This window comes from Engystomops pustulosus, chromosome 4, assembly GCF_040894005.1.
Source record: "Engystomops pustulosus chromosome 4, aEngPut4.maternal, whole genome shotgun sequence".
Classification (NCBI taxonomy): domain Eukaryota; kingdom Metazoa; phylum Chordata; class Amphibia; order Anura; family Leptodactylidae; genus Engystomops; species Engystomops pustulosus.
In genome coordinates, this window is record NC_092414.1 from 104617025 (window position 1) to 104644527 (window position 27503).

Here is a 27503-nt window from a genome sequence, read left to right on the forward strand (position 1 = left end):
GGTCGGCTTTTATCAATTTCCTGGGAATGGCCAGCACCAATTAGCGGTGCGCTGGCCCTTTAAATCTTCGAGTGCCCGGCTGGCGGAGCAGAAACACGGACAGATAAGGCAGGGAGGGGAGCCAGGGACCTCGGAGAGGCACAGGTGTGCCTGCGACCCAGGACGTGGGTCATGGGGGCACCTGAACAGCGAGGAGCACGGGTTTGCATCCGACTTGGAACGTGGTTCGCTTGGCACTCATGTGATGTGCACATGCATGACCATCACATCACATGGACAGATCTCTATTCACTGGAAGGAAACATAGAAGCTTTCTATAGAAGGAAAGCAAACAGAGATCTTGAACAAGATGAATACAAAAAGTAGATTGGAAAATTTAATAACTTTCCTTACACAAACCATATCAATTATTTGCTGAAAGTAAACAACCCATTTAACTTAGAGTACAAGTCAGTTGGGCTGGTGGTTAGATGGAATAGTTGTAGGCCAAACTTGGATGCAACCACTGATGTTGTATGAGTATTTTAAGGGTACAGCTGTTCCGTGATTCCCTAGTTTTTATATCTGTATTCGGGATCTTGCTGCAGAGAGGGTGTGGGTTTTCTATTCCCACATAACTCAGAGCATTATGTGAGCTCTTATCATGAAACATTTTACTAGCACCACATGCTCATATCTGTCATCCAGATGAAGTACTAATGAGTGTCATTTTTATTCTTTGGGAATGCGCTCATGTGTTTACTCAGGTATGGGAGTATAATAAATTAGATCAGATGCCACTAAGTACATCAGCTATTAGTCCCTGTGAGCGAAGGGCAAGTTGACCTTTATGTTCTCTAGAACAATAGTGAAAAGAATTGGTATTTAAGGCATGGAGTGCCCAGCATCTGGCAATTACTTCTCTTGTGTAATAGACATACCTTAAGACATGTTGTCATTTTCAAATAATGTTAAAGCGTAACTGTAAAGTTATAGTGATTTTACTAAATTATTATATATGATTCCCACTTTGAAAACAAACAAAACTATGCCTACTTAGTGCTGCTTGCCCTTTTCTTTCCAAAGTTCTGTTCTGTTTCTGAAAGTGTTTGACAAAAATCTTTCTCACCAGATGTGAAGTGGGCGAAGACTAATGTCTGTCAGTCTATGCCCTCAAGCTGAGGCCACTTAGCTTGTCCATAGATCCCATGATGTCTTGTGTTCTCTCTCAAAGTAATATAGCAGTAAATCCATTTAGTTTCCCACAAGTAAATCCACTGAACACTGCACGTACAGGATGTATATGGTGACTAGCCTGGCAGCTTCCATCACATGGAGGAGCAGGGAACAAGTAATAAGTGATAGAAATCATTAGTACATGAAGTCTAATCCTGTGATGTGTGAATACTAAGGGTTAATAGCTTATCTGCACAGAGATGATACTGGGATGACAAGGTGGGGGAAGGGAGCAAAATGAGGTACAGAGAGAGACAGAAAGTTCTGTAGAATCACAGACTGGGATGGAGGGACTGATAGGGAACAGGGAGATCTTTTACCTCACTATTCAGTGCAAGAGACATCTGCATTCGCACAACCGGATCTGCATTATACACGGTCACATGACCTCCTCCTCTGTGAGCAGTGAGCAGCAGCTCCTCCCCTCCCATGAAACCGACTCAGAAACATAGTGTAAACAAAGTACAGATTCATGGAGCTTATCAGCACTACGAGAGGAGGCAGCTATTGCAGCAGTGAGGTAATCTGAGGGGGATAGCAAGGAAACTGCTGCATAGAGGTAATAAAGATAGTAGGCAAAGTTGTTGTACATCCCAAGAGCTATTGATTTGTGGAAAAAAAACCTTTACTCTTTAAAGTAATTGAATTAGTTTTCATTGTCTTACCTGTTGCTTCTCCAGTTTTTTGTATAAGCACCATCATGTCTTCTGTATAAAGATATAAGGAACTATTCCCTGTAGTAGTTGAAATATCATTTGCGTTTTCCATTACTTTATTTATTGCTAACTTTTAGATACAAATCCAAGCATCAGCTACAGTACATACCTAATGTGTATCTGCACAATCTTAGTGTGCAATTAAATGCAGACATTTTTAATACTATTATACATGCTTGAAGTGAATTTTAGTACAAGTAGTCGGGTAGTATAGACTACCAACAAATAGCAACACTAGCAAAGTACAAATGGTGAATAACTGCCTTAAGAAACAACTTTTATTTTAAGCTTAAAAAGTATATGTATATACCCAAATATAAGGCAAGTTTTTTCAGCACAATTTTTCAATATGTAAAAAAACTTAGCTTTTACATCTGGCATTCCCCCGCAGGTTCTGCTCTCCCTGTGGCTCTAGCAGCTTCCTGACAGTGCAGAGGCTCAACTATGCACTCGGCCAGTGCACACAATATGAAGGACATGAGCACAGGCACAGTGCATAGACATGCCCTCTCTGCCCGCACTGCCAGGCAGGGTGAAGAAGAAACCGGAGCCAGGGGAGAAAGGGAACTGTGGGGAGAAGAGGAAACTGTAGGTAAGTACAGATTTCATTATTTTTAAAGGGTCTGTGGGGAACATTTTATTAATGAGGGTGCTCTGCTGGACATTTTATTAATGAGGTGGCTTCTGTGAGCATTTTATTAATGAGGGGGCTCTGCTGGACATTTTATTAATGAGGTGAGACTACTGGACATTTTATTAATGAGACAACTTCCGGCTATCTGGCACAACCACCTGTCACCATGTCCCTGTGCCTGATACACCCCTGGGTCAGAGGATGAGTGGCATGCCTTGCAGCCGTGATTTGTCGATGCTGAGGTGACAGGCCTCTGTAAACAAACAGGCGCGGGACACCTGGAGCACCAGAGGAGGTAAGTACACCTTTTTTTTGCAATTTATTTTTAAGGAAATAAAGATATGAAAAAAGAAGATGCCAGTTTTCTATTGTTCTAATGTTTTTTTTTTTTTTTTAGGACATTTCAAAGTTTCCAGAAAAAGATAATACTGTATTAGGGGAAGGAGGAATAACACTTAGTGGAGGTCAGCGGGCAAGAATATCTTTAGCACGGTAAGACGGTGATTGCTTATTCTTACAGCTTCCAGCACCACATCTTATAGCAGCATTTCCTTGGTCATGATAAATGTGACACAGCAAATCCACTTTTATAATAAAGTTACTTCCTGTGGTGTTGGTAATCCGCTATGTATGCCAATTCTCCCAGTAACTGGCAGTCATCTAAATAGTCACCCTGGTTTCTGGCTGCTATGTATATCATAGAACATCTTAACTATAATGAATACTCAGTAAATTACTATTTAGAATCAAAATTACTTAATAGCCCTTGTGCAGTGAAGCTGGGGTGTACTGATTCAGCCTTACTGAATTGCAGTGCTGATGAGGGAAGTGCTAGAGATGCGCTGAGCGCTATCTCTAGGTCCCAAATCACTCTGACAGTTCCTCTTTAAGTTTGCTGTGAACCACCTTGACACAGACACCAGGCCCCGCCGGATTGTATGCCGGGCAGGTCGCCCTGCCAAATACATCAGGAGCCCACAGCCTCCTGATGTATCCGGCAGGGAAGGGGGTATCAAAAATTGTCTGTGCCATATTTACCAATCTGAACACTGTGCAGGAAGGGAGAAGGCATCAGTCACCCAGTCACTGCCTCTGCTCAGGACATCTACCATCAACTATTATGAGTTTATACTCACCCCTTTCATACTAGGCCATTTTCTTAGTTTCAGCAATGGACTTAACTGTAAAGACAAATAACCATTACATTTGTAGTTCACCATACATATATATTTTATATTGTTTTATTCAGAATACATTATTGTTTTATGCAATTAGATCAGGCAAATAATAATATGAAAAATGATGAAAATTATGGAAAAAAACGGTTTCACATTTTAGTATACTATTTTCTAAGGAAACCTACTAATTGTAAATGTACCTTTTAAGATATACCATAGATTGAAGGCAGCACTCCAAAGTCCAAAGGTCACTTAAAGGTGAAGTGTATTGTGGATGTGCCACATCCACAATACACTTCACTTTTAAGTGACTTTTGGACTTTGGAGTGTTGTTTTAGAGCAGCGTCCTCAGGGGTGCCGGGGCTATAATCCTCAGGCACCCCTGAGGACGCTGCTCTATGCAGTGAAACATGTCGGGGGGGGCTATACCTTTAGGATTTTAGATCAGCAGCAGAGTTGTAGAGCCAAAAAAGAGGAATACTAACATAGCTGAATTCTATTGAATGTAAAAGCCTATAGAGCACTTATCGGAGTGCAGAATTTATAAAACACCTACTAATACTCCTAAATAGGGATAAGAGAGGGAGGACTACACGAACCATTAGAGTATGAGACCAGTATATGGGTGAAATCTGCCTCTAAATAGGGAGGACTTATGTACCCCCACACATACCCTATGGAGGCTCACCAGCAGGGATAGGGGTGAATGCCCTCTCCTCCCTGAGTCCTTTTAACTAATCAGACCATAGTGAGAAGTCAAATACAGACTCGTAATATTACTAATACACTGAAAAAACACTCATAGGACTTATTTGACACTGAGAAAAGTAAGGCTCTAACAACTCATCTGACTGTAATTTTAACCTGAGTGTGCTGGAATTGTACCTTCACCCTCTATCCGCTGTACACTACTAATTTTCACTTTTTAAATTAGAAATTATTAAAAGTTATATTTTAGTGACAATTGGGAACACACGTCCAAACTGGACGATTTGCTTGTCTTATTTTAAATATGACACAAACACATGGCATTGCCAAGCCCAAGATAGTAGTGGCTGAAGTGAAAATCCTCTTCCAGCCTCCATAAATGACTCATCTGAGACAAAAGTCCCTCTTTTCAGCTCATATGCATATTACTTTGGACTGGCAAGTATTAACATAAAAGAGGGAATGCTGAAAAGGCTATTTCATTCCCTACCTGATAATGGGGGTAGTAGTTTAGTTGTATAATATCTGGTGACAGTGGTTGTAGTGATTGTACAATAGAACACATTTTTTTGTAATTTTTAAAAATATTTTTAGATTACTTTACACAGTTTGCATAACCTGCCGTTGATCTTATTGACAAGGTGTTTTTCTATTTGTCTAGAGCTGTCTACAAAGATGCAGACCTTTACTTATTGGACTCTCCGTTCAGTTATCTTGACTTGTTTACAGAAAAGGAAATATTTGAAAGGTACTGTAAATATTTAAGTAATTCTGGTGCTTACATTAAAATTGGATCTAATTTTATCTAGCTATCATCATACAATTAAAGACAAATAAATGTTATAGTTTCCCATTCAACACTATTTTACTTCAATAACTAACAGACCCATAGAGTATAATGGGTCCATTGAGTTTCCTTGTCATTTTGCATAACGCTATATCATGTTCACTAAAATCTAAAAAAGCACCCACACCTGGATCAAAAATAACACATGTGGTTTTAGGCATTCTTGATGAAATTTCACCAAAATTTGATTTACATTTTGGCAAAAAGGAAATCATCCAATAAGGCTTTCCAATAAATATATTTCATATTTCGGTGCTGCTACACAGATTAAGAGGTACTTTGAATTTTCTATCTAGCCCCCACAGTTCCTAAGATACCAGTCCTAGTATCTGACCATTATACACACTTTCCTAGAATGAAGAACAGGCACCAAAAATCCTGAATCTGGCCGCCTCTGCACACTACACAGGCAAACTGCACTATGGGGCTCATTTACTAAGGGTCCGTGGATAGCACTTTTGACTGATATACCGACAATTTCCGATGTGCGGCGCATTTAACTGGGCATTTTGGCATTAAAGCCCCTGCACCAGATTTTTGTCTGACTTTGTTTTTTAATGCAAACTGTTTGCACAAGTATTTATAAAGTGTCCATGATCGCATTATACCCAAAGCGACACAGAATTCTGCACTGAAAGGTGCGTTCCAGTCCACATTTCCTAAATCTTGCACACACTGCACACTCCACAAGCAAACTGCGCCTAATGCAGTTTACACAGTTTTTGATAAATGTGAATGTAATTTGGTCAATGTAAATGCAAAAGAAATGTTAATATTAAAGTGATGTAAACACAAATTCGCTGTAAACCCGAGGTGAATGCAAACACAATGTAAACACAAAGGGCGCAATTCTGATTGAAGTCCCCCGCTGCAGGAGCACAACATGCAATGTTACCGCATATGTGATGCACGTAAATGATAACGTGATTTGAACACAAATGTGATGTGCGTTTAAATGCAATGCAAACGCCGTGGAAATACAAATGTGATGTTAACACTATGCAGACACAAATGCAAAGTAATCACATACACAAAGGAGAAACAAGCACCATGTAAATCCAAAGGGAATGTAAAAGAGATGTGAATGCAAATACCATGTAAACATCATGTTTACACAAATGCAATGTAAATTATGTTTACATCAGTTTTACATCACTTTTGTGATTACACTGGGGGAGATTTATTAGTTTGTCTTTTGCGGAATTCTGTGGTAATTTGCACTAGAAACTGTCTTCACCACATTTGTAATGAGTTTAAGACAATGGGGCAGATTTACTTACCCGGTCTATTCGCGATCCAGCGACACATTCTCTGCGGAGGATTCGGGTTCTGCCGGGATTCGCTAAGGTAGTTCCTCCGATGTCCACCAGGTGTCGCTGCTGCGCTGAAGATCATTGGAATGCACTGAAGTTCACCGTCCTATCGTGGGTGCAGGTAAGTGCGTGTCAAGCAACACTTTTTTTTAAAAAAATGCGGCGGTTTTTCTGAATCCGTCGGGTTTTCGTACAGCCACGCCCCCGATTTGCGTCGCGTGCATGCCGGCGCTGATGCACCACAATCTGATCGCGTGCGCCAAAATCCCGGGGCAATTTAGAGAAAATTGGCGCAAATCGGAAATTTTCGGATAACCCGTCAGAAAAACACAGTTCGGGCCCTTAGTAAATGACTCCCATTGGGTTTTATGGCAATCCTATGACTAATTCGAGTGGACTATGAAAATTGGCATGGCTTTATGACATGGCTCCATGACAAAAAGGTCTGTGCGCCAAAAGTAATTCTGACCCAAAAGAATTTTGTCCTAGTTTTCTAGCGTAAAGTAAGCCAACTAATAGGAGTTGCAAAGTTCGACAATCTCAACCCCTTAAGTGTGGACTTGTGGGCTCTGTTTTTATAATTTTAACTGTGCTCCAAATGACACCTCAGATTTATTCTTTGGTTCAGTACGATCCGAGCGATAGCAAATTTATATACGTTTTAAATATTTTTTTAAATTAAAACCTTTTATATACAAAAAAATCTTGATTTTGCTCAATTCTAATAACTTTTTCATACTTCTACAGAGCTATCTAAGGTGTAATTTTTGTTTTTGCGGGACAAGAAGACATTTTCATTGCTACCATATTGGGGACTGTATGACCTTCTGATCACCTTTTATTCAGAATTTTATATGATGCAAAATTGCAAAAAAGTGGCGATTCTGACATATGATAGATGATAGATCAGGCCTTTTCAGACACAACAATTCCTAACATGTTTATGATTTTACTTTTTTTACTTTTAGTTTGTTGTTTTTTTTATTTTTATTTTTACTGTATCTTAAGACCCCCTTGGGTACTTGAACCCTAGTGTCTCTGATCACTCCCACCATAAACAACTGTACTGCAGTACATCCGTCTAGTCTAACTCTACACTGTCTTACCTTAGGACACTTTTCATTTATCTGCCCCATTGTGTATGCTTTATATCGTGTTTTCATTTACATCACGGTAAAATTGCATTTGTTTTTCACGTTGCTCTTACATTGCATTTGTGCTAACATTGCATTTAAATGGCATTAGGGTTACCTTCACATTTGCGTTCGCATTGCGTCTACAACACATTTCGGTTCACATTGGGGCTTATTTACTAAGGGTCCCGCTCTCGGATTTAGTCATAAATGTGCCGGCTTTCATGTGACACAAATCGGGGGGCAGGCAGTCGGACGATCCGACGGATTCAGACAAACCATGGTATTTAACTTAAAAATTGTGTCGCAAGCCATCCACTTCCATACACCGGAAGGAAGATGGTGATAGGAACCACAAAGTCCCATTTGAATCATACATAATTTAAAAATAAGAACTTATTAGACAATTTCCATTATGGGCTGTGTGATGTGTTTGTATGGCATAGCTCTTACTTACATTAATAATACATGCAGTTCCCTTTTGTAGAGGCAGACTTGTGATAGCCATACCTTCTACATTATTCAGTATGAAGATTATGTAAGTTATGATAAGATAATAAAAGAAATTAGTTTTGAAAAGTGATCCATTCCAGTAATACATTATGTTTCTATAGAGGAGAAACAAGGTTGATAATTGTGTTGTCTTCTTGCGGCCCCATGAAGGACTGACTGTAGGAATAATGCATCTTGGCAGTTGTAAGATTAGGAAATAACCACAGTTTGCAGCATAGAGATCTTGGCATCTGTGGTGTTTTTCTGTGTACATAGACAAAAACACTATTATTAGCACTGTACAAAACATACAAACAATGAAGTGCATGTGCCCCTTGTCCATCTAGTGAATAAAAGGACAAGAACCTGTAAGCCCCACAGGACTAAAAGTGGTTCCTGAGGGCTCGCCTAGCGGTAAGAGTAACACTGCATCAACAACAAAATATAGGATGAGGAGAAGCAGAGAAGAGGAAAACATGTAAAAATAACAAAGAAAATGAGCTGTAGGAAATGGAATCACAAGTGGGATAAGGAGAGGGTAGCTGATAAATATACCAGTTCTCTTCTGCTCGCCATCGCCCATCACCCAAGGAGAAACCAGAATGTGTCTGTGTCTTGGAACAATATCCAGGGCGGCATTACATGGTTCTATGAAACTTTTCAATATATTAATAGCAAGAATAGCTGATATAGAGCCAATGGAACCCCAAATGGCAATATGAACAGAGTATTTAATTATGAAAGTTGTCCAATAGTTATTGTGTGGATCTACCTTTAGTTTCAGCAGAGAGCTCCTCCATTCTGCAAATAAGTGCCATTTCTGTGGCCCATTTATTGGTTGATTGCAAATATCACCAGTGTTTTTTGATCAATGCACTGCATGGGACACAGTTAAAAACAAAACAAAACCAAAACACAGTAATCCCCTTTTTGCATACCCCTTCATCTCAAAACTCCTCGATTGCCTGGTCAATTCTCTCTCAGCTAACTCCCTCCTCAATCCCCTACAATCTGGTTTTCGTACTATGCATTCCACTGAAACTGCGCTTTCTAAAATCTTAATCATCTCCTTACTGCTAAATCCAAAGGTGACTATTCTCTACTCATTCTTCTGGATCTCTTGGCAGCGTTTGATACTGTAGACCACCAGCTCCTCGTCAGGATGCTTTGCTCTATTGACCTAAATTGACCTTTGTCAGTCTGTGGGATCACTATAACACCAAGGCAGTAGGCCCGCTGTCTTGGGGTTGTGCTGGACTCCAACCTCTCCTTTGCACAGCATATTCAATCTCTTGCTTGTTCTTGTGCATGCATCTCAAAAACATCTCCAGAATCCGTCCATTTCTTACAATTGAAACCGCTAAAATGCTAATTGTTGCTCTGATTCACTTTCAACTACACAACTGTAACTACCTAGTATTTATTCTTCCACTCACTAAACTCTCTCCTCTCCACTCTATTTTTAATGCAGCAGCCAGGCTTGTCTTTCAAAGCAAATGCTACACGGATTCCTCCAGTTTGAGCCACTCACCGCACTGGTTGACCGTCGCCTTTCAAATAATAACCCTCACACACAAAGCTCTGCACCTCCCTACCTCTCTTCTCTCATTTCAGTCTATTGCCCAACCTGTTCTCTTAGATCTGCCAGTGATGTTAGATTAATTTCTACCTTAATTTGAACCTCTCAAGCACATCTCCAGGACTTCTCAAGAGCTGGAATGCCCTTCCCCGTACTTTAGGCAAGCCTATAACACTTGTTAACAGCATTAAATTTCAACTCTCTCTTTACTAACTTATCCTGTGTCCTCCTCCCGTCTGTTACCCAGCAAACATCAGATAGATACCAAGCTCCAGGTTTCTCTGCAGTTACATTGACTGTAGATAAGATGGCAGCTGATGGCTGCTTCAAGAAGCAGCATTTTTATCTATTAAATTAATTTTAATTTGTTTCCTTATATAGAATGGCTGGACATTATACAAGCTCTTATACCTCATGTCACCCCCTCATCCTCGTAGACTGTAAGCTCTTGTGTAACCCCCTCATCCTCATATACTGTAAGGTCTTGCGAGCAGGGCCCTCACTACTATTGTTCCATATGACTGTACTCTGTAATGTGGTATTTTATTTGTATACGTCCCCTATGATTTGTAAAGAGATACGGGATATGAAGGTGTAATATATATAAAGATTATTATTATTACCAATAGGGCTCAGTAACACAGAGAGTAGAACCACTTTAGGAAAAGGTGACACAGGGCTACAAGTCATGATGGGGCCCATTTATGTCAACAATTGGTATTGAACAGAATTGATGATGTAATGTAAATATATATATATATATATATATATATATATATAAATGGACTGGTTAGGGACATCTTGAACACTGGTGCTGGATTAGTTTTTTGCCATTACAATTCTACTGCCATTTATTTTTAATAACTGGATAATTTCCATGCTAAAATACTCTGTTCATATTGCCATTATGGATTCTACTGGCTCTATTTTAGCTATTCTTGTTATGAATATATTGGAGAGTTTCATAAAACCGTGTCATGTAACCAGGGCCGGATTAAAGGAGGGGCTCCTGGGGCTTGAGCCCTGGGGCCCCCACTAGTTTCCGACAGTCAGCGACTCAGCTCAGCCCGGGGCCGTCCGCATCGCGCAGCTGCCATTGCTGGGGGAGATCGCTAGTGCACTGTTTTTGCGGCAGCAAGTTGTGATGGGACCCCGGCGGCGAGTGATGAAGCCACACTGCCGATCTCCCCCAGTGATGGCAGCTGTGTCTTCAGCAGCCGGCAGCTGCCTGAAGAGCGAGGAAGAGCCTGCAGCGTCGTGGGATCACTGGAAGGGAAGGTGAGGTAAGTATGAACTTTATTATTTTGTGGCCATTTTCTACAGGGGACTGGCGGCTTAATTCTACAGGGGGCTGTATACTAAAGGGAGCTGGTGGCTGTATTCTACAGGGGGCTGGTGGCTGTATTCTACAGAGGGCTGCAGGCTATATACTACAGGGGACTGGCAGGCTATATACTACAGGGGACTGGCAGGCTATATACTACAGGGGGCTAGCAGGCTATATACGTCCAAAAACATTGTTGGAAGGGCCCCCAACAGTTTGTGCCCAGGGGCCCGCACCACCCTTAATCTGGCCCTGCATGTAACTTTCATTTTGTTGAGTTCTGGAATAACTTTTAAGTGTATTTATTTATGAAATGTGTGAATACTTGATTTTCTTTCATGATATTTAATAGATGTTTTGTTTCCTTTAGCTGCATTTGTAAGCTAATGGCCAACAAGTCCAGAATTCTTGTTACCTCAAAATTAGAGCAACTTAAAAAAGCGGACAAAATTCTGCTTCTGCATGAAGGCAGCTGTTATTTCTATGGAACTTTTGCAGAACTTCAAGATCAGCGTCCTGACTTCAGTTCTCAGCTGATGGGATTTGATGCTTTTGATAACTTTAGTGCTGAAAGGAGAAACTCAATATTAACAGAAACTTTGAGGAGATTCTCCATTGACAGTGATCCAGTAGTTGTTAGAAATGAAGTAAAAAATAAATCGTTCAAACAAGCTGCCGACCTTAAGGAAAAGAGAAAAAATTCCATTATTAATGCAAGGAAATCAAGTCGAAAATTCTCTATCATGCAAAAGTCTCAACAACAAATGGGTGGAATAGAAGAAGAGTCTCCAACTGAGCCAGAGGAAAGAAAACTCTCTTTAGTTCCAGATTCAGAGCAAGGAGAAGCAATTCTGCCTAGAAGTAACATTCTTAACACCGGTCCAACTTTTCATGGTCGAAGAAGGCAATCTGTGTTAAACTTAATGACAGGTACATCTGGTTCTCAAAATCAAGGTGCTTTTGGCAGGGCAACATCTATTAGGAAGATGTCTGTGGCCCCCCAATCCAAATTATCACCCGAATTAGACATTTACAGCAGGCGATCTTCGCAAGACAGTGTCTTGGAAATAAGTGAAGAAATTAATGAGGAAGATTTAAAGGTATGGACAAATCTTATTATAGGCTCCTACTATCAATTTGTTCAATAATGAGTTTTCTGGTGTCTGGATATAGACATTTCAATTTGGTTGTTACAGCAAGGAGTTCAAGGGACCATACAAAATCCCTAAAATAGAAATATTATTTACTGATATCCTATAAGTGGGTGAGGAATCGGCTGGAGATCAAATAACGTAATCTACGTTGATAAACATTTGATTAGTCTCTCACACTGCTCTGTTGAGATTTTGGTCCACTTTTCTTTCAATTCTTCACATAGTTTGATATTCTGAAACTAAGGAGTTAAAATCTGAGGAGCTACTAAATGGGCACACTCCCCAGGCTAGCCAACAAGTCAAAAGAAATCCCAAAATGTTAGTGCTCTACTCTGTGCATTGTCTTTGCATAACAGCCCCAAAGGACAATCTCACCAAATCCCTGGTAGGTTAAAAATTGAAGAGTTCCTCCTGTTCCTCCTGAAGTAATTCCTCCTGTTTCTCTGTCCTTTTTCCGTACTGGGTTCCACCATAGACCTCGTTCCACTTCCGTGCCCCGAAGTCCTATACTGGGAGTACAGATAGTGCGGATTACAAGGGTAAAAAGTAAAAGTTTTTATTTTTATATACTCACAAAACAAGATTAAAAATTACGCATATCAGAAATTTTTCAAAAGCGTCAAACCACCTTGCCCGAGCTAGGTTTTGCCCTCTCAGGTTCTTCCGGGGCCACTTTTCTTTCAGCTTTTTCTACAGTTTTGTAAATGTTGTGGGTTTCTTTGCCATAATTTTGTCGCCAAGGATTTTCCAGAGGTTTTTTTTAATTTGATGCATATATTTGGTGTTGTTGAATAAGGTTGTGATACACACCTGCATTCACTCTACCATGTAGCTGTATGAGAGTTCTATTCCCTGGTACAGAAAACAATCCCTAAGCCATGACACTTCCTCAACCACCTTTCACTCACTTTGGGTTCAGTCTTTTTCCAGTTTGTCAACAAATACATAATATTTCCCATCATATTCATATAAATTAAACTTGCTTTCATCACTAATATGAAATGTGAATCACAACATGGCTTCTCAGCCAAAGTCTTTTGATTCTTTCTGCTAATCAGAAGTTTGGTCACTGCAGAGTGGGATTTCAGTCCAAATGCTCTTAAACATCAAGACACTGTATAATTAGACATATCTTTACCCTGTTGCTGTGCTGTGCTGGCTAGCAATTCTAGATGCAGTGTTTAAACAATTACCCATGGAGATTCTCCACATTGTCCTGTCCTTCTTTTGTCTTTTGAGGGTGGCCAGCCTTCTTGGGGACTTGAATGAGTTTGTTAGGCTGTAAAGATGCAATATTCTAGAAATTACAGCCTTGGTACAAACAAATTATCTTGCTACAACTAATAGCATCACCCCTTTGGCCTTTATCTAGACAACCAGCTGCTGGAGAGATTCAAGAACAACACACCATTTTTGCCAAGTTGATGCAAACTGTACAGTTAGGCTGCCAGTTAAATTTGGTTTGTCAGATAATTAAGGAAATTAGCACCAGGTGCCAGATTAACATCAATAACTTGCAGATATCAAAAATCAGTGTCCTTCTATTTTACTCACATTAGGATATTTCCTTCACATTTAGGAAATTATTTGTTATTCTCTAATTTTGATCTATCTACAGTGTATATAAGTTTTTTGTTTAGCTATAGTAAAACAGCCAATAGCCTAATGCTTCTCTGTTTTGTGCTTTATGATTATTTAAATATGTAAACACAAATTTTTGTTTGCAGTTAAAAGAAAGCTTATCTTTGCCAGATGACTTTCTACCAGAACCTGGGGCAAAGTGACATACTGTATTCCTAGTTGCCACAGTCTTTGGGGCATCTAGGGAAACATACCTTTTATTATTTTCCCTGTCACTGCTATGTGTGCCACAACGGGGAACCCATTTTTCACTATTTTTAACCTTCACGCCAAATAAACTTAAAAAAATAAAAACAAATCTCAGCATAAATATAGTTATTAACCCCTTAAGGACGCAGCCATTGTACAGCTTAAGGCTCAGCCCAATTTTTGGTTTCTGACTTGCGGCGCTTTATATGGTTATAACGTTTGAACACTGTTACTTATCTAAACAATTCTGAGATAGTTTCTTCCCCAAATGTTGTACTTCATTTTAGTGTTAAATTTTTGCTGATAAGTTTTGCGTTTATTTCCAAAAAAAGAAAAAATTATGAATTTTTTGAAAAATTTGCCATTTTCGAAATTCGAAATCATTGCGTTTTCAGGCAGATAGATTTACCACCTAAATAAATTGCTGAATAACATTTCCAATATGTCTACTTTACATTTTCATCATTTTTGAAATGTCTGGATAATATAACTTTTCTTTACAACAATATTCAAATAGAGCCCATGTGAAAAAAGGTATTGTGTTACACCTATGCTCTGTCATCCTTTGTACGTAAGGTATGATGTAGAATGTGCTGTTATGTCATTCATGCTGTTTTTTGGTTCGTGTGAACACTAGTATATTCCATTCCCTGGCAGTCTTCATTGAATTGCACCACACCTGTCAGTCTCTTACACTGGCTCATTCATAGTTAACTCACTGAATGAATCTCTCTCCACCCACATTGCCCCCTTGTTGTTCTGTCCTGTCTGAATTTTAGAGTTCTAGTCCAATCATTTCCTTGGCCCATGACTCTGACATCACATAAGAGGTCGGACTGCCTTAGGTTCTTTGCCTGCTATAGTATAAGTACTTTGTAAATTCTTGGTTATCATGTTATTCTGTATTCTGGTATTTTGACCCTTTACTTGTTTTCAGACTTTTGCCCTGTGTTTTTGTACGGTCTTTATCCTCTTGGCTTTGACTCAGATTTGATGTCCTTTTTTATCTGTTTTGTCTTGTACATGTCTCTGTGTCTTCACTTTGGTCCCCTACTGGTTAGGTAGGCGAGGCAAGACAAATGGAAAGGTGTTGCCTGTCCAAAGGGTCTATTTACAGTAGCGCCCTTATAGAGAACAATAGCTCTGTTATAGAAAACTTCGGGAATGATGTGCTCTACTAGATTGGGTTTTATCCATAACTTTGCTTTGTGCAGGAGTCTTTAAAAGACATCCTTCACCAGATTACTGATGGTAGAATGTCCTCACATGCATGCTCATTACCTCTAGGGGTTGCTGGCAGTGTTTTTCTTTGGAATTCATAAGAAAAGAACTTTGTAAAAATATGTAAATGAGCCTGAGGCATTTAGACTGACGTCACCTGAGTGGCTCATGGTTTCGCTGTCCACTAAATTATGCACGGCCCCCACCACTCAATATACTGCCCTTGTCCCACCCACTCTTCATACACAGCCAGTAACATCAGCCATCTGTCTTCAAATCTTGCGCATTCACGAGAACACCTTTCTTGCACAGCCTGCAGGTTACTGGTGCGGCTGCGTAAGAAATGTATGAAAAGTATGCGAGGTGAGGGCTGTATATTGAGTGGTGGCAGGGCGTGTATTATTTAGTGGATGGCGGAGCCATGAGGCACTCAGGTGAGGTCAGTCTGAGTACCTCAGGTTCATTCATGAATTTATGAAAATTCTTTACAGACGAATTCCAAAATCCTTAACGTTAATAAAAAACACTTTAAACAACCTCTAGAGGTAAGTATGCTAATGTAGTGGTAGATGTCCTTTAATTTCTGCTTGCAGAAAGCCAAAATCAAAGTTGCTTTACAAGTTTTAAAGAACTGTCTTACATGCATTTGTTTTCCTGTGTTTTGGGTTGTATTGTGTTGGGATCACTGTTGTTATGTCATTAATTTATAGCAAAGAGCTAGGGGTTACAATTTTTTAGGCTACTGGCCATCTTTTTTTTTTCCAAACATTTTTATTGGGAAAGAATATACATAAATACAGAGTATGTAGGCTTATGGCCAACTTTGACCACAATTCAGTTTAGCACTGAACTCACAGAGGTGAAAAACATCTATAGTTGAATAACAGGTCTGTTGCTACTAAGATTTAGTTTTAAGAACATAGAAAACATTGATAAGCCATAACTAAATATCTAATAATTATTATTCTCAGAGTGGAATATAATAAAGAGCTAAAGGTCATAAAGTAGCTGGAGCAGACTGCAGGTACCTTGAGCATTTATTGTTTAGTAGACCCAGTATTTGTACGCACTACTTGAACTGTATAATACAATTATATACACTTTATTAGCCATGCACTGGCACTACATAAAAATTTAACATGTCGTTGGATTAAATACATTTTGTATTTTTTTTATTCTACACTTCAGCTAGTGCAGACCTTCTTCTATTATTATTGCTGCTGTATTCCCCAGAAGATAACAGAAAATCATTATAGATTTTAGTAGCAGGGTACCATTTAGGAAGAAACTAAACTACATAAGGAAAAATTGTGGTTAAATGCCATCTTTGCAGACATTTGGAGACTTCCCTGACCTTCTTTTATAGCCTCTCCCCTAGCCAAACCAGTTTCCTAAACTGTGCTGATGAGATGCAAAAACATTGAAACTGCTCCATCCACAGTTGGGAGAGGTATTTACTTAACATATGTCTACAAATTAACAAATTGCAATCCCTTTGTGGCATCTGAAGTGAGTGCTGGAAATTACTTTTACATTTCATGTGGTTTATGATTCTCAAATAGATGTACTTCATGCTAAGTACTCGTATCCTTCAATGCTCAATTAGTTACTTATATCCTCTTGCTCATTGTGGTTTACCATGGTGCTGGACTTGTATTGGAATTGTTATTTTACTATTACCGTAAACCTTAAAATCCTTACTTCCTAATTGGCAGAGCCATAACTTGACTAGAGGTAGACTACTTAACGTACAAAAATGCTAGCTGCTACATTTAGAGAATAAGTATATAATAAAATATAGAGTGCTCATAACAAATAATGTAATATTCTATGCCACATTTTACTGGTATACATCCCAAAGAAACCAATGAATGAACCTGTGTTAGGGCTCATGCACACGACAAGGAAATTAGGAAATGTGTTAGTAGCCCTTTCTATAGCCGTTCACTTATACTGACTAATGCACACAGCTATGGATTCCACATCCTCGTGCATGAGCTGGGCAGTCTTTTTCCATTGTAATCTGCATGTGATTGGTGATGAGATGCACACAAAGGTTGACGGTACTGTTGTATAACCATACATCCTGTATAAAGGAAGCCTTTTACTATATATTTCCAGCTTAGGCATGATTCACTTTACATAAGTGATAAACTGTTAGTGATATGCTAGGATAAAGTCATGAAGAAAAATGAAGAAATCAGGGATACCTTTCTTAGTATATTTGATGGTTAGGTTTCAAGAATACTATTTCTCTTCATCAGACATGATGCTAATAACATAACATCACATCATATTTGATTAAGAGAACTAGAATTCTTGAAAACTCCCCATCAAATATACTAAGCAAGCCTCAAAAAGGTATTGCCTGATATCTTCACTTTTCTTCTGCTCTCTATGGCTAACCCTCTACACTACTAGCATATTGTCCTGATATTTTTTATAGATATTTGTACTTATTTGTTGAATATTCACATGACAAAAAAATTCTCTTTCTGGTTTATATTTGTTATTATACATGGGATTCATGCAGTGCTAATACTGTTAAAAACACTATCAACATGGCATTAATATACAAATGTATAAATTGAAGAACTTTTTAAACAGCAGTTACATTTATATAAAAATGAGTTTGGCATCTAAGCAGTGAATGAAGCCATAGTAGTAACAATGTTTGCTTCTAGTGTGAGAAGTTGTTATCATGAACTAATTGCACTATTTGATTCATACTGTACAGGAATGCTTCCTCGATGACACAGACAGCGCAACGCCAACTACTACTTGGAACACTTATTTCAGATACGCTACTGCACATAAGAGTCTTATCTATATTCTTACTCTTGTCTTAGTGATTTTTCTAGCAGAGGTATGTAAAAGTAACTCTGTGAGTGACCTGTATTTCAAATCTAGGATTTGGGGAATTCTGTGTTTTTACATAGCAAAAAGTGATGTTGCAGGAAATCATGCTATCTACATTTGTTGCAATATTGCATGGATAACGGTGAATAATTATAACTTGTCAGTGCACATTACTATTGTAGAACTTTAAGTCTATGTACAAGTATAGGGGGAGTTCTTTTTACTAATACAATCCGAAAGTTATTGTATTTGTGCATAGAGATCCTTCAGACAAATAGGCTTAGTGTGTGTTTCTTATCCCACGTGGTTAGAAATACTAGGTTACAGAAATGATAGTCAGTCTTACAAGATATACAGTCTGATCAGTTAAATGATAAACACTAAACCGTCAGGCCACTTCTCCATCAGTATTGAGACTAAAAATAAGAATATTTTATTTTTAGCCCACAATAAGCAAAGTTATTTCACCAATATCTTATCCTTACAATTCATTTATTTTACCTATAGATGTCAAGTCAATATACAGAATAAACTGGTGTCTTGCATTAGTTCTGGTAAAGCTATACTTGTAGAGTAAATTATAAAATGATATATAAATAAGCTCACGTATATAATGCATATGGACTGGATAGAAGCCTCCCTGAGTAGGGAAAAGCGAGTGCAATCCTTTTTCACCACTTGGGAAAGTTTTATCATTGTGCTATCATCAGAGGTGAGGAGAGATATTAGAAACTACTTTGTGAACACAGTGTGGTACCAGGAATGACAGCTTGTGTCAGATGTCCCTGTGGAAATTGACTGAATTGGATCAGGATTGGTAGCAGTGGTATCTAGGAAGTGTCATGATTCTTTGGTTTCATTTTGTGTTAATTGTATTGTGCCCCCCCATCCGTTTCCCCCGGAATTTGATTTAACTATCTTGTAAAGACGTTAATCTGTCAGCCTTTACCTTGTGGTTCTGGACCATTAAGCTGAATGAAGACTCTACTACTGGTCAGAAAGGACTAAAGCTGCCAACTGGAACTAAATAAATCCCAACGACCTAATGAACCCCCCTCCCCTTTTTCTTTCCCTCCCCCTCTTTCCTATGGGTCCTAGATCCAACGTTTGTATTGATGACCCTATATTGGGGTTTTGTTCTTTTGTTTCATAAAAATGAAAATTATTTAATAAATAAAGTTTTAAAAAAATGATATCTAAACAGCAAATTTATACTAAATAATAATGATTTTTTTTTTTACTTGTTTAATAGGTTGCTGCTTCCTTGACAGGTCTGTCAATCCTTGGTCAGTAAGTATATTTTGATCCTATGGTTTAAGTTAAAGACTGAAGATTTAATACTCTCCTGTTGATGAGTTTATATGACTCATATAAGAAGAAGTTAGTTGGGACATCATAACAAATGATATCGTAACATTGATCATGTTGGCAAAGCTAATGGTACCTAAGGAACCCAAGGCTGTCTTACAATAACTATACATAAATGTGCCCATATGTGGCTATACATCATAGTTGAGAAATAGCATTTTAACCCCCCGCCAACAGGATGAAGCAAAAATTGAGAAAAGTACTGCATACGATTCATATAGACCAATAGAAGATTAAAGGTAGCACTGTTAGTTGACTCACACGGCCTCCGACTTGGGAGGTATCAACATTTGAGTATCCTTAGTATTAAAGCTTTATCCATGGCTGGATTTATTTGAGGGAGAGGAATTGTGAGGAACAAATGACATTCTTTCCCTGAATGTACACTTACTCATAAAAATACAAATTAAATAAAACTAAAGTCCTATGTGTCATATAGTTTTATCAAAATTATTTCAATAATCACATTTTAAAAAGAAGTAGGAGTAGGATCCATAGTTTGGAGCTACCAACTAATTTCAAGGTGGGAGTGCACAACTACAATGGTGTGAGCACATGGCCATAGATTAGGGTTTCATAGATTAATAACCATGCTGTAACATCAGATGACCACAGTAAACAATTATTGGGATATATACTGTATTCAGTGCTTACTACACAGCCACATTAAAATCATTTGATTATATTCCTAGTTTCTTATGTCCAAATTCCTGCTGTGAAGTAAATCTAAAAAAATGTAGAGAACATATTTATAATGATAATGAATTATTAATTAAGAAAATTCAAGTATGCATGTTCTCATCCATTACATGTTTGTCTATTTCTTTTATTAGAAGCAGTCCTGAATCAAATAAAACAACTAGTGGAAATGAATCCTCTAAGGCACCAATAATCGTGACCTCGACTAGTTATTACTACGTGTTTTATATTTATGTCGGTGTGGCTGACTCTCTGCTGGCAATGGGAATATTCCGTGGTTTACCACTGGTGCACGGTCTCATATCTGTCTCCAAGGTGTTACATCAGAAAATGTTAAATGCCGTTCTCCATGCTCCAATGTCTACTTTCAATACAATGAGAACTGGTATGTTCATAAACCGCCGTGTTGTGGGCATAGAACTCTTACACGCTGAACATTGCTTATGACTCTATGGTTCTTTCTTTTTTCTTTTCCTCTCTTTGGAAACATTCTGTCCTATGGCCTATGGAAACTGTGCTTTATCATTTATTTGCTATTGGAAAGCCTTGTAAACCTTCAGGTATTTATTTTCTATATTCTGCACTATTCATTGCTTGCGTTCTTTTGTTCATCTGTTACATGTAATATACTTTGTGGTATATTTACAGAACACTGTAGTTGTATTTTACAGTTTTCTTGAAGATTGGAATATTAAAGATTTATACATAAGTTTGCACAATATTTTGTTTTCTTATGGACATTTTAAAATATTTAAAGAGAACTTGTTGCCAGGGACACCCCCACAAACCACATACAGTAACTTTATACATGTACCAGTTATGCCTTTATCCATGGGATTAAAGCCACCAGTGTTCTAAAAAATTTTTTTATTGATTTCCTCTGTTTCAGTCATGGAGGCGGGCAGCTGGAGTATACAATCAAGCTACCCTGCCCCCTTCACTGAGGCTGACATTGCAAACCTGGCCGAACAGTAATCCTGAGAGAGGGATAAGGAGCAAGGTTAATATCTCTCCATATTGCCAGTGTATTGCCAGCGGTTAATGCTGTTGCAGAGCCAAATCACACAAAACCACTGTCTCTCTCATCATAGTTTTCAATTAAGTATTTATTTTGGGTGGGCTAATTTGAATGTCAGGTTGCCTTTATTCACTAATCAATTTTCTCAAGGCTAGTGGCAAAAACTAAAAAAGCTAAACCAAGTAGATTACATAATCCATATATTAAAATCGACTATGTTTCATAACATTAAACATTAAAACTAATTTAGGGTGGTCCATAGGGTTAATGTTACATATGGAAAATTCAACAACAAGTTTGAATTGTCTGTTTCTTTTGTAAATTACAGGGAGGATCCTTAACAGATTTTCAAAGGATATTGCTATCTTAGATGATCTGCTTCCTCTAACAATTTTCGACTTCATACAGGCAAGTTAAGCAGTAAGCCAAATGAAATGTGTAAATGTATAACTATTGTACCTGTATTATTTTGTAATATTGTATCATTGAGAGCATTTACTTTCACTTGTTATAGCCTTTTGTTTAAAAACACAACAGGTCACATGTACCTTTGTTTTGGCTTTGTGCTCTTGGAGTTTTTTCTTTATTTTGTTTTCTGCTGGACATGGCTAGTTGCTATTTGTGTCGATTTGCCAGATTGGCTGTTCGGACACCAATCCAGCAATATGTCCGGGTTAGACGGCTGAACCCGACCATCAGGTCTCAGGAGTTTTGCCTTTTTAATACGTCTGACTTTTTAATATATAATTTGAACAAAAGTTGTGAAGGTCAAGGAAAGGTGAGAAAGGTGGAGGTCACTGAAACGTTTCCACTTTGAAATAAACTTTAAAATTTTGGCTGCTTGCTGCTCCATTTTGATACCAAAGGAGGTTTGTGTAGTAGAACCTATGCACTCCATTTTTGGGGTAAATAACACTGTGTTATTATTTGAAGAAGGGTGATTTTTACTAGCTGAAAGGATACAGGATAGCACGCCTCATTTTGTTCATTGGACTGTTCTGCTATTTTTTTTCTATCTATCTATCTATCTATCTATCCATCTACCTTTCTTTGTATCTACCTATATATCTCTCTATCTATATCTATCTCTATGTCTATCTATCTATCTATCTATCTAATTACAAAGTATTCAGCTGCACCAGTACAGAAAAGGTGGGTGCTCTACCCCGGGGTTTGTTTACTGTTGGAATAAAGTAATTCCGTTTTTTTACCTATTTGGTGTGCCACCATTTTTTGAAGGATAACTATCTATCTAAACAAAGAAAATCCAGAGCAGCACAACATAAACCCAATTAAGAGGGGGGGGGGGGAGCTAAGCCACATGGTTCCTGGTCTGAACCATTAGTATGTAAGTCTACAGAAGAGGCAGCACTCCAAAAATAAAATGAAAAATTGGTGAGTTTTATTCAATGGCTGGATGGAATGTTTGAAGAACGTTTAACATGGAAATGTTGCATTCAGCTAAGGAATAAACTTAACCAATTTTTCATTTTATTTTTGGAGTGCTGCCTCTTCTGTGGACTATCTATCTATGTCTCTATCTATTTAATTCTATATCTTTCTTTGTCTTTCTCACTCTGTCTCTCTCACTCTTCCTTTCTTTCTTTCTTTCTCTCTATGTCTCTATCTCTATCCATATCGCCTCACACAAAAGCTGTCTTATACTTTGCCTATGGTAACCATTCAAAGCTCAGAACTCATATTAATGGCCTTCGGCAAAATAGAAGCAGAGCTGTGATTGGTTGCTAACTGTCACAGCAGCCAGCAGACAATGGCTCCTGTAGATGATGGTTAACAAGTGTATTTTGGAAAGCGTTTTTATTTTTTACAAGCTTATGCACTGTAATGCTGTATTGGAGTGTATGGCAACTGTATGAGCATGTTAATGCATGGGCAGATAGTTACAGTAAGATCCTTCTGGAAGCCGGATGTGACATGTAGTGACATCATTCGACCCTGGGGCCTTTCATCAGAGCCCCGAGGTCCAAGGTGGGGCAGACATGCAGAAGCCTCTTGAAGGGGTTAACATCCAATATCTGATTTATCCCTGGTTGTGGGTGTTAGAGGAAGGTGTTAGTTGGTATAAACAGCTGACACTAGCAGCGTATGGGATTGGTACCAATTGTTTGATGACATAAGCTCAGTACAATAGCACTTGTGCATGTTGCGTGAAGTCAATTTTTGACTTGCAGTACTTTAACACCCCATGTTGGAAAGGGATTAACACCAGGCAAATTAACATGGTATATGAGGCTCTGTTAGGGATTTTGAATTGGGGTGCACAGCTTGTAAATTTTTCCTATGTTAACAGTACAGAAAAATATTGATTATACCTTGCCCATTAAAATAATGAGTGCTAGTGGGTTTATTAAGAGCTGAAAATCACTCCTGGTACAATTCCCTATTCTAGATGAGCACCATATCCATCTGATAGGAGGTATTATATTAAATTCTTCAAAGTAAGAGAATGAATTGTGGACAGTGAAATGTTGTTAGTTCTAAAACAAAGCACAGCATATTTATTGTATTACTTACCGTATATACTCGAGTAGAAGCCGACCTAAGTATAAGCCGAGACCCCTAATTTTACCACCAAAAACTGGGAAAACCTATTGACTCGAGTATAAGCCGAGGGTGTAGAATACAGCCAGCCCCAAGTAGTATACAGCCAGCCCCAAGTGGTATACAGCCAGCCCCAAGTGGTATACAGCCAGCCAGCCCCATATAGTATACAGCCAGCCTGCCCCCTGTATGTTAAGCATATTAAAAAAATAAACCTAATACTCACCTTCCAGCGATACTCACTCCCGATCCCCGGCAGCGGCTCCTGGCGGCTTCTGTCTTTTTTCTTCTCTTGCAGGCGGAGTCGCGTCCATGCGATCTCCCCGCCGGCACACACTATTATGCGGCGGTGTTGCCGCTGATGACGTCATCAGTGGCAACACCGCTGCATCATAGTGAGCGCCGGTAGGGAGATCGCATGGATACGACTCCGTCGGCAAGAGAAGAAAGAAGACAGAAGCCGCCAGGAGCCACCGCCGGGGATCGGGAGTGAGTATCGCCGGAAGGTGAATATTAGGTTTATTTTTTTAATGTGCTTATCATCGGGTTCATGATCGAGAGCCGCCGCCAGGGATCCGGAGCCACCGTCGGGGATCGGGAGCCACCGCTGGGGATCCGGGCATTGGAGGGTGAGTATTACATATTTTTTTCATTGACTCGTATATAAGCCAAGGTGATGTTTTTTAGCACGTTTTTTGTGCTGAAAAACTCGGCTTATACACGAGTATATACGGGATATTATGTGTCCTAAGATGTTTACATTGTACACTATGTAACTAAGTAAATTATGCCTTATATATTCTAGATATGAATCTCTTAGTATATTACATAAATTTACTGTGTATGTATATAGTGTATAGGCAATATGGTATAGATTATAAACTGTCCATCACACAGGGTGATGTAGTATCTGATATGAAGAGTAGACAGTGTGGACATTCTCTGTGGTTAGTGTCCACTGAACAAATACAAATTTCCATGTATGTTCTTACAATATAGTAATCCATGTGAAAATATTTCCTCTTTTCTTTTAACAGTTGGTACTTATTGTGATTGGGGCGATCACAGTGGTTTCCATTCTAGAGCCTTACATCTTCTTGGCTACGGTTCCTGTGATTGTTGCTTTTATTTTACTAAGATCATATTTTCTGCACACCTCCCAGCAACTAAAACAATTAGAATCTGAAGGTAAGGGCAACAGAGACACATTATCTTAAATGCAAATATAACTTTCTTGGTGACACAGTATTATCTAGTCCCTTTATTCCTCCTAATATACATATTGATTTAGGTTGATCACATGGAATGCAGGGAGGAGGGTGTTCTAATGCTGATGTCAACATATGAGGATTGACAGAACAATTGTTCATAGAGGCACACACCCTAAATTCTTCTATATTCACAGACTTCACAACTTAAGTGAGAAATTTGCCAACCTAGTTTGTGTAGGTAGCTAGGAGGCCAATGTATAAAAGTCACCTGTTTGAAATGACCACTATCCCCTATCATTTTGGCTATAGAGGTAACTTCTAACGTTAACTATTCAAATAAATTGTAGTAATATGAAAATATAGTACAGAATTTACTATAGAAATCAGGTTTCTACTTATATTTTATTGAAACATTCTGCTTGAATTAGAGTTGTGCTTCTTGAACTAATGGTATATGTTTCTATCCTGGTCCTTAGAATGTTATTTCACAGTTTTCCTTATCAATAAAGTATTAGGACACATGAACTGTCTGTGACTCATTCTGCATTGACACATACCATATAGATACTGTCATGTAAAAAGAATGAAAACTCTCACTTATAACTAGTTTGCCTGGTGAAAACTGGGTAGATCACTTTTTGTGGAACATTATGTATTTCTATTACAGAGCTAAAGGCCTTAAAAACAAGTTACATAAACTAACCTTAGTTTTTTTAGCTTATAAAAACAAATCATAGTACACATGGACAGAAGACATAATTTGCCCAGCTGAATACCAACTGTGGTCTCCTTGTACCTTCCTAAACGGTCACTTACTTTTCAACAAATTTTACATGAAAGTATATTATTTTATCATTGAAAGGGGAACAGGAAAAGGAAAAAGGGCTCCTCTAATCCTTTACCCTTCTTAATAAGGGACTTTCATGGTAAAATGTTGCTAGTAAGACTGAAAGAATCTCAGAGCGGTATTAGATCATATAGATATTTTATAGGAAAGTAAGGTAGGAGTAAGCAGGTGCTAAATCATAGCAGGTATCTATAAACATGCTGTCAGATGAGGTGTGTAATAAGGGTAAGTGTGCAGGATGCTCATCCCAAAAATGCACCCTTTAGTGTTGAGCAGGTCATACCAAAGCTTTAGTATGTACATATTTTTTTATAATTTAGACATGAAACCCCCAACTGTACCTGCCTACTTGTTAACAGCCTTAAATGGTGGCTCTCAACTGGGCAACCCTCCCTACACTGTATAAAGTGAAGGATATGGAAAGGGGGTGAAAATTAAAGTCTGTGAACCTAATCAAAACCAGGAGAGTGTGTCAGGACAAAATCACAAACCAGAGAATAACAAAAGAACAAACCATAGCCACTAAAAGATTGTAGCATGGTACAAAAATAGGAAATGGCAGGGGATGGTTGGGAAACAAAGTTGATATTAGGTAACTAGAGTCCAGATCAGAGAATATCTGCATGTAGACATTTTTATACTTTACTAGCTGTAGCTCCCAGTGTTGCTCGGAAAGTAAATATCTGCTCTGAGAGCAGAGAGCAGAACTGCTCTAGTTGCAACCAATCAGAGCTCAAGTTTCATTTTTGCAAAGCTGTTTATAAAATTACAGCTGATCTCTGATTGGTTTCCATTGGCAACTGGAACAGTTTTACAGTTTTGTCCCTATCCATCTTACCACACATAAGTTGTCTTCTACTCATTGCCTTAAGTAGCCAATCAAAGTTCAGAGCTCATATTAATGACCTGTGGTAAAATAGCAACCAAATGCCGTTCAACTTGGAACTGCCACAGCAGCAGCAGACAATGGATCCCGTATATGGTGGATAATAAGTGGATTTTGGAAAGTGCAGGGTGAAAATTTCGTGATGGTGCAGATTCCTTTAGCGGACATACATACATACATACATACACACAGACACATACACTCAGCTTTCTATATTAGATTGATGAGTTGTTGATGAGTGGTAGCTGTGTAAAACCACTCAAAATGTTACCTCCTGCCTACCTCTCAGCTCAGCACTGCCGACAGAAGATGGAAAACTAGTTGTGGAAGAACTGAAAATGGTCCGCTAAACCATCTCACTATGTATTTTAAGTGAATGTATATAGTCTGATGTCTTTTATTCTCAAGCACTTGCGAAGGTTTTAGACCATTTTTTTTTTACTTTTATCCAGCTTTTAACATACCATATTCCTAAATTTCTTGTAACACAGCTTTCATGTTACTCTTCATGAGCCATCTTGGTGGTATCAGCAAGAAAAGCAACTTTGAAGTGAGACTTGCAATAAGTTATGGAGATGGAGAGTTTAGCAATGTCAATCACCACCTGTGATTGACATTGTGCACCAGTAGATATGGTTAGTGATGTCCCTGGATGCAGGAATCTCAATACAGTGAAGGAGGCTTTCTGAGGAAGGGAGAACTTCAGTGC

The 27503-nt window shown here is 38.6% G+C and overlaps 1 protein-coding gene across 1 annotated transcript in view; it reads left to right on the forward strand.

Moving 5' to 3' along the window:
* The window catches only part of CFTR (CF transmembrane conductance regulator), a 125712-nt gene that overhangs the window by 50741 nt on the left and 47468 nt on the right, over positions 1-27503 (forward strand). The window contains exons 12-19 of the mRNA XM_072146962.1: positions 2963-3057; positions 5113-5199; positions 11510-12239; positions 18082-18210; positions 19456-19493; positions 20405-20655; positions 21617-21696; positions 24888-25038. Coding sequence (XP_072003063.1) covers positions 2963-3057; positions 5113-5199; positions 11510-12239; positions 18082-18210; positions 19456-19493; positions 20405-20655; positions 21617-21696; positions 24888-25038 — 1561 coding nt within the window. The remainder of the gene's footprint in view (positions 1-2962; positions 3058-5112; positions 5200-11509; positions 12240-18081; positions 18211-19455; positions 19494-20404; positions 20656-21616; positions 21697-24887; positions 25039-27503) is intronic.